The sequence below is a fragment of the Nyctibius grandis genome, chromosome 6, assembly GCF_013368605.1.
Source record: "Nyctibius grandis isolate bNycGra1 chromosome 6, bNycGra1.pri, whole genome shotgun sequence".
Lineage (NCBI taxonomy): Eukaryota > Metazoa > Chordata > Aves > Nyctibiiformes > Nyctibiidae > Nyctibius > Nyctibius grandis.
In genome coordinates this window covers 46,773,166-46,785,760 of record NC_090663.1, presented here as the reverse complement: position 1 = coordinate 46,785,760, position 12,595 = coordinate 46,773,166, and the positions used below count along the sequence as shown (strand labels likewise).

The window sequence follows — 12,595 nt, the reverse complement described above, 5'->3', positions numbered from 1 at the left end:
GCGCCCACCCACACCCCCAGCGACTTCTCCCCGGCGAGGTGGCGGGCTGGGGCAGGAGGGGCAGCGGCGCTTATGCTCCTCACTCTGTATTGCACCCGTCTGACTGGGGCTACCTAGAGCGCACCGTCCCTCGGAAGAGCCTCCAGGTGGAGAAGGAAAAAAAAACAACACCCCCCCCCTCCCAAAAAAAAACCAACCCAAAACAAACCAAAAACCTGTGGTTCCTCCATCCCTTACCCTCCTCTCCTAAGCCGGCGTGGACAGCTGTACCGGCCGCCCAATTCATCTACACCCTGCCCACCACCTCTCTGCCTGAGGGAGGATGAAAATGCTTTGCTGGAGGATGGCACTGTGGCTGGCCGGGTGGATTGTCTGTGGGAAGCCTTCCTCCTGCTCTGGCCTTGATTATGACTACACTTACGATTTCACTGAAGAGGATAAAGCTGAGGCCATAGATTATAAGGATCCTTGCAAAGCCGGTAAGTGACTTCCACGTCTAATACAGCTCCCCACCCCCTTTCCCAGCTGGTGACTTTGTCTCGGCTTTATTTGCGGCGGGGGGGGGAGTCCCGGGCTCACCCGCTCTCTCCCGGGGCAGCAGCCACTAGCTGGGCCGGAGCCCTGCACTCGGCTCCCTTACCTGGGGGCAGGTACCCGGGACCTGCTTTTCTGGGACTTCCCACTTCCTTAGAGCCTCCGGATTCGGTGGGAGAGGGGCTGGACCGGCCGCCTTCCGTGCCGGGGACGCGGAAGTTGCAGAGGGTATTTCGGTGGGGCTCAAAGGTTTCGAGGCGGGACCGTACGCCGCAGCACAAGCCGGGAGCGCGAAGCGGCCGGGCCCGGCCCCGCCGGAGGGTGGCGGCTCCGCCCGGGGCCCTGCCCGCCCCCGCGGCGGGAGCGGCTGCCACCTCCCGCGGGCTTCCTCTCGCCTTCCACTTCCTCAACCTGTCTCCTCGGCCAGGCACCTTCTCTCATGGGGTCGGGTGGACCCGGACCCGGGTCGGGCCCTCGGCGCCGGCCGCCCTATGGATGTGTCTGTAAGTGCACAGCCCGAGCGGGAGAGGAGTGCACGGGAGGGCAAGGCGCGGGGGCTGACTCCTGAGGGGTTTTCAGCCGTGTAACCCCCGAGTGGGTATCTTATAACCCAACTCGTATGTGGTGCGGTTTGGTCTTTCACAGCGTGTGGTGTGGGGCCGCTGCGGTGCCCCCTGCTCGCTCTGTGCCTGACCGACCCCTTTCTAAACTGCGTGGGAAGAATTGAGTTACAGCCTCTTCTCACCTTGCAGAGCGTGTGAGTGCTTTTCTAGAACGTTTATCTCACTGATTTAGGACTTCAGCCTCCTTAATGCCAGGTACAATTCTTCATCCATTAAAGTCATCATCAACCAGAATTGACCTCAGGAAGCAGGTTCACTGGTATTTCAGTAGACAAGTGTATCTCGATGATGCTTCCCCCTCCCCAGATGTGTTATGAACAACAGTGGTGGTCCATTCCCAGCAGCTCTATTGTTAAACAAGCGCTTAAGTTTTCCAGCAGCCTCCTTTGCATTAATTAGTTATTTTATATTCTGAAAACTAGTTCAGCCAAAGGTTCTGTTCGCTATGTCTGTGTGGTTTTGTTTAATTTATTGAGGAGAATGTGGTGAACATATATGCCAAATATGCAGACACTATGTTTTTCTAATCACAAAAATATTTTGTTCCTAAGTGTGAATTGTTAGGTCTTACTTGCTTACAACTGAGCAGTGCTCAAGTTCAAAAAAAGCAGAAGCAACGGCAAATGAAACATTATTTTTTTCCCAATTAGCACTCACAAATAAATATGTGTAAGTAACTGGTCATAGTTAACATGAACTCTTTTATTCTGGTCTGTAAATCTATAGGATGATTCATATGCATCATTTCATATAATGAGAAATGTGTGTTTACTCTCAGTTTGCCGTGGGATTTTTTTAGTACTCCTTGTTTCATAGTGGGAATAATTAAAAATTATAATTCATGATACTAAGTGTTTTAAGGTTATGGATGAGAGAAGGACAACAGTAAGATGATCAGTGTTGACAATTCTCTGCCATCATTTTGTTTTGTTTGAAGAAAGAAACATTTGTTTGGAAAGTTTGGCCCATTGAAATATTGTATGGAAGTTCTTGCTGCTGCTGCTTCTGCACAAGGTGCTTAGATATTACCGTGACGAGTAACAGGTAGATGCATGAAGAGTTAGTTGTGTGTAGGTCCCATTAGTCTTAAAAGCAATCACTTTGAGGTTTTCTATTCAGTAAACAGCCCATTCATTTTTTGTGTGTGTGGTAGTTCTTCAGAAATGAAAATATATGGCACTGCTGCACACTGGGTTTGTACCATGTACCAATTGTTTTTAACAAAAATTAGAAAGTTCTATATATCAATGAAACTGATCCTCCGACAGTATTTCCCAGTTGCTTTTCCTGCTAAACCTTTCCTAAAGGCTCAGTTAATCATAGCCTGTGAAGTACTGATACCTGATCAAAGGTGATGCGGCTAGCGGGTGCTGACCCTCTTTTAGCAGCATAAACCAAATGTGTGTTCTCCCTAGGTCAGGTCTTACTGTCTGGGGTGGGTTTTGGACTCCCATGAGTAATTTTACTAATTTACCGTTAGGATGGTTTCCATAGGAGGCCCTAAAGAAGGACAAAGCCAGGCTTCACACTCATGAGTGTGAGTTTTCACACTCAAACTTGTGTGGTCACTCTATGCGTGAGATAACGGGACAAAACAAGATCATCCTTGCTGAGATTGTGTTCAGTGTATGCAAGCTTTGTATCTCAGATATAATTAGCACCTGCTTTTACTGCTTCTCAAGGGCCTACAGCTGACGTTGTAAAAGTGCTCTTTTTTTAACTTTTCAGGCTGGTAACAGTTAGGTCCCAGATATAAGTGAATTTCTGCAACTTAGCAAAATGGGGGAATGCCCAAAGTCATTTAGGGTTTTACCTACTGACATGCTTCAAAAACTCCAGCGAGCTCCATGCAGATTTTACAGACATGATGGAATAACTTGACCTACCACAACTTGTGAACAAATAAAATGCTTCGAAACCAGCCACAACTAAGATCCCCCAAATATGCTGATGCAAGATGGATTCACCTGTATTTTGTTATCTGCATTCTGTTTTTCTCCAGTCAGTAGTGTTTGCTGCTTAGTTTTTATTCCACAGACCACATGAGAAAACGTTTGTGATCCTGTGACAGAAAACACAGTACATGACACCTCAGATCTATAGTTAGATATAGTTATAATTCTATATAGATAACTCATAATAGATGCAGTCCTAACTCTGTTGAATCAGTCTTCTTTTGATAGGTCCCTTTTTCCTCGTTTTTTCCTTTTTGTGGAACAGCTGGAGTAATTTACCAGAAACAGAACGAGACAGCCTCTGAGATGTTATTTGTAGGTATTCTGTGGGATTATTTATGGGTATTCTGTGTGTATTTTAACATTTTCATAAGGAAGGGATCATTTTAGCAAGTGTGTCTGGAACCATGCTGTTCCTTTGACTTAAAATTCCCAGAAGCAGTGTAGTGCAGGATGCTATAGAGGCTGAAAAATACATTTTCTTACAATGTTTCCAGCTTTGTGAAAAATCAACAGAGTCTGACAGATGCACAGTAGGGTTAGGGGTTGTTTCTGGAACGGATGTTTCCAATTGCATCTAAAACAGCAGCTATTTTATGTAATAACCCCAAAGTTCTGTCTCGTCAGTGAAGCCAGCAACTTGGGAGCCCTGGAGTATGGGCTCCAGGGAAGAGAAGATCCTGGAGAAATGTTGTGATGGTGTTGCGGAGAAGAGAGTTGGTAAGGAAGCTGCTGACATTGTGCAGAAGAACTTGATGAGCTGTGTGGTTTCCTGTGTGTTTTGTCTGCAGACCTTTAACCTACATATGAATTTTGGGTCATGCTACTTCTCCTTACAACAAGCATCCTGGCATGCTGTAACAGCGGGATGTGATGTAACACAGTTTCTGTGCTTCTGATGTCTCAGATATTTCCTTGTGTCTCTCTGCAGGATATTGCCCTCAGTGTTTACCTTTGTGAAGTTCAAGTGTGAGGCATTCTTAGTTCATCTTCAAGATCTAATTTGCCAGAAGATGTGAAACTGGGAATGCCGTACTCATTGCAATGTCAGGCTTTATCTAAGAACATAGATCAGCATTTGTATAAATCAGATAGTACTCCAAAAATTAAAATGCTTAGTTAGATTTAAATGTGGGTGCTGTCAAACTTTTCGTATTGCAACATACATCTACATTTATCTGTGGATTCTGGCAGTTTTTCTTTTTTCCATTCTTACTGCAGCTTATAATGTATTAAGGATATCTGTTGAGAAACATGCAGAGTGAGATGGGTAGGAAAAGAATTTCCCATCCTGTAATACTTGTTCATAGTCTGCGCTTAGTTGATATTAAAGGTTTTTTGAAGGCTTTTGTTTTGTTTCCCTAAAACAAAACAAAACAAAAAAGGGAGAGAGAAAGACTCTGGTGTGATCTTCCAATTAAAATACTGTGAACTGTGGGAGATTAGGCAACAAGTCTTAGTTTTGTTTCATATCCACATCACTGAGGACTGTTCCAGCCTCTGGACAGCTGGCTGTCCTCAGATAAGTCTCTTCTAGCATTTCTTCTGTGAGGTATTTCACTTCCTAAAAAAAGTGTTAAAGATTTGGGGAATAGGCTTAAGGTTGAATTCCTTTATCTGTTGTTTTTCCCTGTTGTGGGCCTTGGTCTTCTTTGCACCAGAAATCCTGTCTTGAACTGGGGAAACTTCTCCCAAGGAAAACTTCACTGAAGGTTTTACATTCACACTGTAGTTAATTTGGATGATTTTTTTTTTTTTTTTTTTACACAAAACACTTAATTGTTTTTTTTTTTTTCTTTCAAATTATGTATGAGTTGCTTGCTTTGGAACAGAAGCTTTTCATTTCTTTTTTCCCAGTAAAGCTAGATACAAATGTCAAAAGAATAATAATAAAGAAAAAAAAATTAGATGTACAGCTTCATAACTTGGAAGTTGGTTAGCTTGCTGTTTTTTGACTAAGAACAAATTCTGTATGTATGTGTGCCTGCTTGAGAATGAGAGAACTAAGACAGACCCTCCTCATTGTGTCCATTTCTCACTCCTGTGAGCATCTAAGGAACTAATTTGGTTTCTTTGCACCTTTGTAAATAATAATAAAAAAAAGTTTTGATTGTCCGTAACAGGGATATTAGTATTTCCCACCTTGCTCAGGTGTGAAACCTAGTCATGTATTTTATTTGTAAAGTATCTGAACATGAAAAGTTGATGGTAAACATTAAGTATAACTATTATATGGTGCCATCTGTAACTGCAACCTAACTTTTGTTTATTGATTTTGTAGGAGCAGTCTTCTGTACTGCTAGGTTGGTTTTGTTTTAGTTTGTGTCTTGTATTCCAGGACATGTGTTTTCAGCTCTAAGCATGCTAATTGTGCAGTCTGGTAATAAGAAAATTCTTAAAACCTCTGATTATACATTTTGGATCTGTTGCATGATTTAGATAATTGAGATCTTTCATCTTTATATTTATGTAGTAAACGCATAGTGTAGGCAGCTGAAACAGAAACAAGCTCTTCTGAATAGTCTGTCCCAAATGGTCTCCATCCTGCTGTGGATAAACTTATAGGGTAAATCAGACTACTGAAAAATTTAATTTTTAAGTCATAATTTTTTTTCAGAATTCTCCACCATTACTTTATCTGTGGTGCACTTTAATGTGGTATATCAACAACTTTAAGAGAGATTTGTGTGAACATAAAGTTCTTTTTCTCCTCGGCTTCACTGAAAAGATTAATTCAATAGTGAAACTCTGGGAAAACTATATTAAATGAATATATTTGACGTTCTAACTTTGTGAATGTTCTTCCATACTAAAGGCTCAGTTTCATATCCAGACCATTTCCATAGGGATCTGTTTCTGAATATATTTCTGGTGTGTCAAACAAGTGACCTGCAAGGAGCAGTATTACATCACTGCAAAACAAGGCTAATTGACAAATCTAATTGAGCTTGGAATCAGGTCCCCCCAGGCAAGCTCAGAAACATTCACCACACCTGGATGTCTGCCTTATTTCATTCTTATTGCCCCTCTGGAAAACAGGGTTGATCGACTTGTGACGTAATTCCATTCACTTCTTTTTGGAGAGAAACGGTCACGTCTGTGGTGCGTGGTATTGACAGAAGGGCTGTAAAATGGAAGAGTCAACTTCTGGTTTTCACAGGTGCAGGGGACCTTGTGGAGGAAAACAGACATTTTTTTTTTTTTTCCTGGATGCATTACAGTACTCTAAGTTTTATAATGGTGAATAAACTAAACAAGGGGAGAAATCTCTATTCTTTGTTTAGACGATGTGTGTTTATCCTTAAACTGAAATAGTTTTTTATGGTCTAGCTTTAGACTCATGAAAAATGTTATGGTTATACAACTTTTTTTTTTTTTAATATATCTGAAGGAAAGATGACTAAGAGTATTCCAGAGAAAAACTAAGCTTTGGGCTTTCAAAGCTTTCGGTAGGATGGGCAGCATTTCGTAGTGTTTTTCAGACTTTTCTCAGCCTCCTTAGGATCTTTCTAATCTACTTGTTCCAGTCGTTATTGAATGCAGTCCATTCCTCCTTGACCACAAACAACTTCTGTCCGCCTCTCTACTACATCCCTTCAGAGTGTGACTAGAGAAATCTTTGGGTATTCTTAGTTCTCTGTTCTCAGGATGTTTTTCTTGGCTAAGGAAGAGCTAATGGCTAATCTGTTAACATGTTTTAATGCATATTCATTCTTTGTGTCTGCTGCTCATCTACTACTTTTTCCCCTGTCATCTCTTTTATTGTTCATATGACAAGTTTCCTTGCTTCTGGATTCACCTTCTCCACTGAATGTACTTTCTACTTTCTTTTTGGCTTTTCCCTGTGCTGCCTGACCAGTCACCTAGTCCTCATCTCTCTTTTTTCCCTTGACATATTATTTTCTTGCTGACAGTTAGCAGTTATTCCCTCCAAATATAACTTCTAGCTCATCATCAGGCTTTCTGTAAGATTGTCCTCTAGTGCTTTGATACTTCTGTAGCAAAGAAACTGGGCACCTATGCCCACAGCTGGAAATGAGGAGGAGGAGAAGGACGAGTGGGCTGTGCATGACCAGCATGTTCTTAGAGGCCTCTCACTGGAGTGCTTAGTGGGCTGCCAGCGATCTGTTAAACACTGCACGTCAAACCCTGAAATATCCAGCTATAAATATTTATAAAGAACACATACATGAACCTTCTGTCGCTGTTGGACTCACGTACCTAAATATCAAGAATCTGATATGAAGACTGTCCTTGCTGAACAATAGAAATAAGTACTAGAAGTACTTGAAGTGTAAAACTTGTATAAATAGTAATGCACCAGAGCAGGTTGAGTTGGGGAGTGTGAAGGTGGAGGCTGTGCCATGGCCATATATAGTGTCTGTGTGCGACCTTGATCAAGTGTGCAACTCGTGAGTGGTTGCTCTTGCAGACTGTTTCAGAGGCAATTCCTACTCATATGGATACTCTCAAATGATTTTTATTGTGATTTTTGCCTGAGTAATGGTTTGCAAGTGCAAATTTTGAGTGACTATAAATCTGTAAGCATCAAATGTTTGAGAATATTTGAGCACAATCAGATGGCTCTTACAGAGAAAAAATACGCCAAAATGTAGGTTTGTAGGTTTTCCATTCAATGTTTAAAAACAGAGATTGTCAAGACCAAAACACCAAAAAATCAATTTTGTTCTAAAATAACTCCTGATTTTTTTCTTGAGGGGTGTGAAATATGATGCCTAATAGCATACGGAGTGTGTATTTAACCTGCTTCTTTGTTATATATACTTTATTGAGATAAAGTCTTATCAATAATTGACTAGGAGTCAATTTTGAAATTTGTTTATTTATATTGGTTATAAATTATATTGCAGAACAATATGCCTGGTCTGATGTACCCTTTTAGTAATTTAAAGCATATGAACATTCTTAGCAACAACTTTTGTTACATGAAACACTTAAAATTCTAATTCTGCTTAAATTTTGTGTAAATTACATGGGAGTTTTAATTTTAAAATAGTCATAAATCATGCTTTAAAAGTTGGTGCTACCCAGCAAAATAAGTTCAGCTGTGCCAGAACTGTCACTATCAGTCTAATGGAATATCTTATCAGGATTCAGACTTTCAGAGGTTTCTAGATTGGTATTCTCATATGTCTTGACAAAATATAATATTAAAATTTGATATTAAGGAATAGTAAGTATTGGAACTATCTCATCAGGATATAATCCACAAAATCAGGACACAGAAGTGCAAATGAAAGATGTTTCTTTTAAAGCTTATTTTCAATGCATTTAAATGCATTGTGAGGCCAACTTTATGAGGTTCAATAAGGCCAAGTGTCAGATCCTGCACTTGGGGTACAACTACTCCATGCACTGCTACAGTCTTGGGGAAGAGTGTCTGGAAAGCTGCCTGGTGGAAAAGGACCTGGCGGTATTGATCGATGACTGGCTGAATATGAGCCAGCAGTGTGCCCAGGTGGCCAAGAAGGCCAAGAGCATCCTGGCTCGTATCAGAAATAGTGTGGCCAGCAGGACCAGGGAAGTGATTGTCCCCCTGTACTCAGCACTGGTGAGGCTGCACCTTGAATACTGTGTTCAGTTTTGGTCCCCTCACTACAAGAAAGACATGGAGGTGCTGGAGCGAGTCCAAAGAAGGGCAAAGAAGCTGGTGGAGGGTCTGGAGAACAAGTCTTATGAGGAGCGGCAGAGGGAACTGGGGTTGTTTAGCCTGGAGAAAGGAGGCTCAGGGGAGACTTTATTGCTGTCTACAAGTACCTGAAAGGAGGTTGTAGCGAGGAGGGTACTAGTCTCTTCTCCCAGGTAACAAGCGATAGGATGAGAGGAAACAGCCTCAAGTTGCGCCAGAGGAGATTTGGCGTGGATATTAGGAAAAATTTCTTCACCAAAAGGGTTATCAAGCATTGGAACCGGCTGCCCAGGGAAGTGGTGGAGTCACCATCCGTGAAGGTATTTAAAAGACAAGTAGATGTGGTGCTTAGGGATATTGTTTAGTGGTTGACTTGGTAGTGTTATTTTAATGGTTGGACTCAATGATCTTAAAGGTCCTTTCCAACCAAAACGATTCTGTGATTCTGTGAAATCTGAATTTAGAAATTATCTGTCTTGCTGTCCTGATGAATTTCATCCCTTTCCCTACAAAAATTGAATGACACAGCTACATTGCTGCATTTGAAAGGTACTAGTACCTCTCCAGCTACATTGTGCTCCTTGGATATTGTAAACTGTGTGGTGGAGTTTAAATATCAGCTTTTGGAAGTGAGGGGGCATGGACATCAGCAGAGAGGGATGTGTCTAAAGAGCTGTGCGGATGGGTTACATTATTCTCATGCTGGTAGCAGCAGTTAAACATATTCGTAGTACTAACTCTAATTGTTGTTAAACAAAAATGAATCCATTTTATTGATATCTGACATTTTAATAGGTGCTAGTGAGGTTCATTCTTGCTGTCATGGGTATTGTATCACGAAAGACCTTCAACATTTTTCCATTTCCCCAATAAAGTAGAAAGAATTTTGAGTAGGGCATAGCTATTCTAGAAGGAGTAGCCAAGAGGCAGAGCTTCTCTATGTTTCCAGATGATGTACTCAGATAAGTAAGGAAAATAATTTCAGATGGTTCTTATATAATATCAAGATTTATTTAAACAGTTTACTTGCACAGCCAATTATATTTGCTTTCATGAAGAGTAGTTTTAGAAAAACTCTGCGGGTGTGAGAACATGATGATGAACTGCCCAATTTCTCCATCTGGTAAAATGTCCTTATATTTATAACAAATTTGCATACATCTTCATTTTCACTTGTATTCGCTTTTTTCCCCTTACTCAACATTACTCTTACAATTGTGCTCTTCAGTTTTATTTGCACGTGGGTTAAGCTCCACCACTTGACAGCTGTTTCCATACTTACAGTTTTCTATTTCATCCTTTGCAAAGGTGTACAGGCATATAGGCAAATTGATAAATTAGGTATTTTGTGTTCAGGCAATCTGCTTAGCCCTTTTCTTACTAAGAACATAGCGTGTTTCCGTGCAAAACTGCCAGCATCATGATGGAGGCATGTTACTCATCTTTTTGTGATCTTCCTCATTTTAGTACCAGGATCTTTCATCCGTCCATCAGCCCATCCTTTTGTCGTGTAAACTGCTCAGTCTCTCTAACTGTGCAGCTATTCAAGACAATTGATTCAGGACTAAATTCTGGAATCCTTGTTATGTTGTTACTGATATACTGTAATGGCATTATGTTCTGAAAACTAATACAGATTAATCTTTCATGCCTGGAAAATAAATTATTAAAAAAACCTCCACGAACCCTCAGACAAAAAAAAAAAAATCAAGCCTATAAATAGCTAAGGAACCAGATTCATGTGGCTAAGTGTTTTATTCCACAAAGTTAGATTATTGGAAAAACTGTTTAATGAAAACAGGGTAAAAAGACGTTCAAGTTAGAAAATAGAAAATGAAAGAGAAGGGACATGATAAACATGTACAATTTAAGAAATTATACAAGAAGATAAAAAAGAAGTTTTTTGTTTCTACTCCTGTTAGTCTGTTAAATTCTGAAGTCGCCAATTCAGAACTGAGACAAGGAGATAATGTGTGGTTTTTGTACAACTCTTTTTAGATTGAAGTCTGCTAAAGGATTCCACTGAGGCACTATTCGGATATATGATATGACATTACATAGATAACAGGGATATTTGGAGCTCTAATAATTAATAATGATAACATTTTCAAGTGGATATTATACCTCAGGTTTCAGAGTTCAAGCCAGTCTTTAGTAGCTGGAAACCGGGATGAACCCTAACGTGGGGCAAGATTATCCTCGTCTACCTACTGCAGATTCTTGTTTCTTTCTGTGGAGCAGCTGGTGGTGACTGCTGTCAGAGACAGGACCTTGGATATAATCCAGTGTTGCAGTTCCTTTGTTCCTCAGCCCTCCCTAAATGCTATTTCAAAAACTCATGTCTTGTAGCATGCCTGAAAGATAAATGCAGTTTGGCTGTTTTGGGAAGTGAATGAATTTCAAATCTCAGTATGACTGTAAATACATTGACCAACTGTATTTGATGAAAATTAGAGTATGCAAGTACACAAGCAGAAAAATGCATTCATTTAATGTATGTAGATTCTCATTATGGGTCCAGTGGAGCACTTGTATACATGCTTATCTTTAAACACATGTGTGCACATGCTCACCTGATTACCTAACAAAGTATTGTTGAAGCATAGATGCCTGTAGAAGTGTCTATATAGGATCTTTAAAGTTGCATGTACAAATCATGTGAGTGCCTTTTTTATTTTTTTTCTTTTTTCTTCTCTCTACACTGGGAAATGCCACATTAATCTCTGTGTTAAACCTGATTTAGAGCTATTGAACTCAGTGGGAATGTTTCCAGTTACTTTAGAGATAATGTTTATAGGTGAATAAGTAATAAAGTGCAGAGCTGACTAATTTACTCCGGTGTACTTGGGATATGGCTCGCTTGTATTCATGTGCTCACATGCTTTGCAGGCACATTAATGAAGGCAGTTGGGTTTTTGCCCCGGTTTCTGTAGTTGTCATCACTAACACAAGACTATAATGAAATCTTACATTCAGTGACCTTGTGATTGCAGGTTCTTTCTTGCTGGACTGGGGTGTGAAAAAAATCCAGCAGCTTGCAAGAGCATCTGATCTATTTTTTTTTCCTCATAAGAAGCCTCAGGATAAGACTGAATTTAGACTACTGCAATAATTTCTCAGCCTTTAGAGATAGGTTTCTTCTTGTCATAGCTGAATACTTTATTAATTGTTCGATCTGATGAATGGCTAAAGATGCTGATGAACATGATGGTCGCAGTTGCATATACAGTTACTTATGTGTGTAATGTCAAGAAATGTAAAGTCAAAGATAATAAGCCATTTGTTACAAAATACAGCAGACATGTGAAACTGGTGTCAGTCTGGTTTGTAATAATATCAGCAAAATCATGTACCATTAGCTGAAGTTTGACAAGCACTGAAAGTCTCTTCCGTAATTTACAATATCCCCAAATGAAAACATTTCTTATCCTAGAGGCTGCTAGAAGCTAAAGAGATCTTGGAAAACTAGGAGGAACAGGTGTACTAATATCCCCATTTATTTAATAAGTTGAAGAATTAGTTAAATGGTAAAATAAAAAAAAATATTAGAAAGTGTATTTTTTTTCCAAAGCTATGTATAGTTTGGATGGATTGCAAAAACTCTAGATTGCAGTATAGACCTAAGTATCCTTATGACATAGCCTAATGCAGTGCAAATCTTGTGTTTAACCACATAGTTTGTTACTTTTGTGTTTCACAAACTTCTGTTTTCTTTCTGATGTTGTTTCTTCCGTGTGTTGAACTTTAATCGTGGCCTGAGTGAGAACTGCAGGTGATAAATGAGTCTAGATTTGACTGAGGATTCTTGTTTGAAGAAAGTCCTTTACTTGGCT

The 12,595-nt window shown here is 40.2% G+C and overlaps 1 protein-coding gene across 1 annotated transcript in view; it reads left to right on the top strand.

The window, feature by feature from the left end:
- The first annotated feature begins 322 nt into the window (after window positions 1-322).
- The window catches only part of TLL1 (tolloid like 1), a 142,002-nt gene continuing 129,729 nt past the window's right edge, over window positions 323-12,595 (top strand). Inside the window, exon 1 of the mRNA XM_068403312.1 lies at window positions 323-479. Coding sequence (XP_068259413.1) covers window positions 323-479 — 157 coding nt within the window. The remainder of the gene's footprint in view (window positions 480-12,595) is intronic.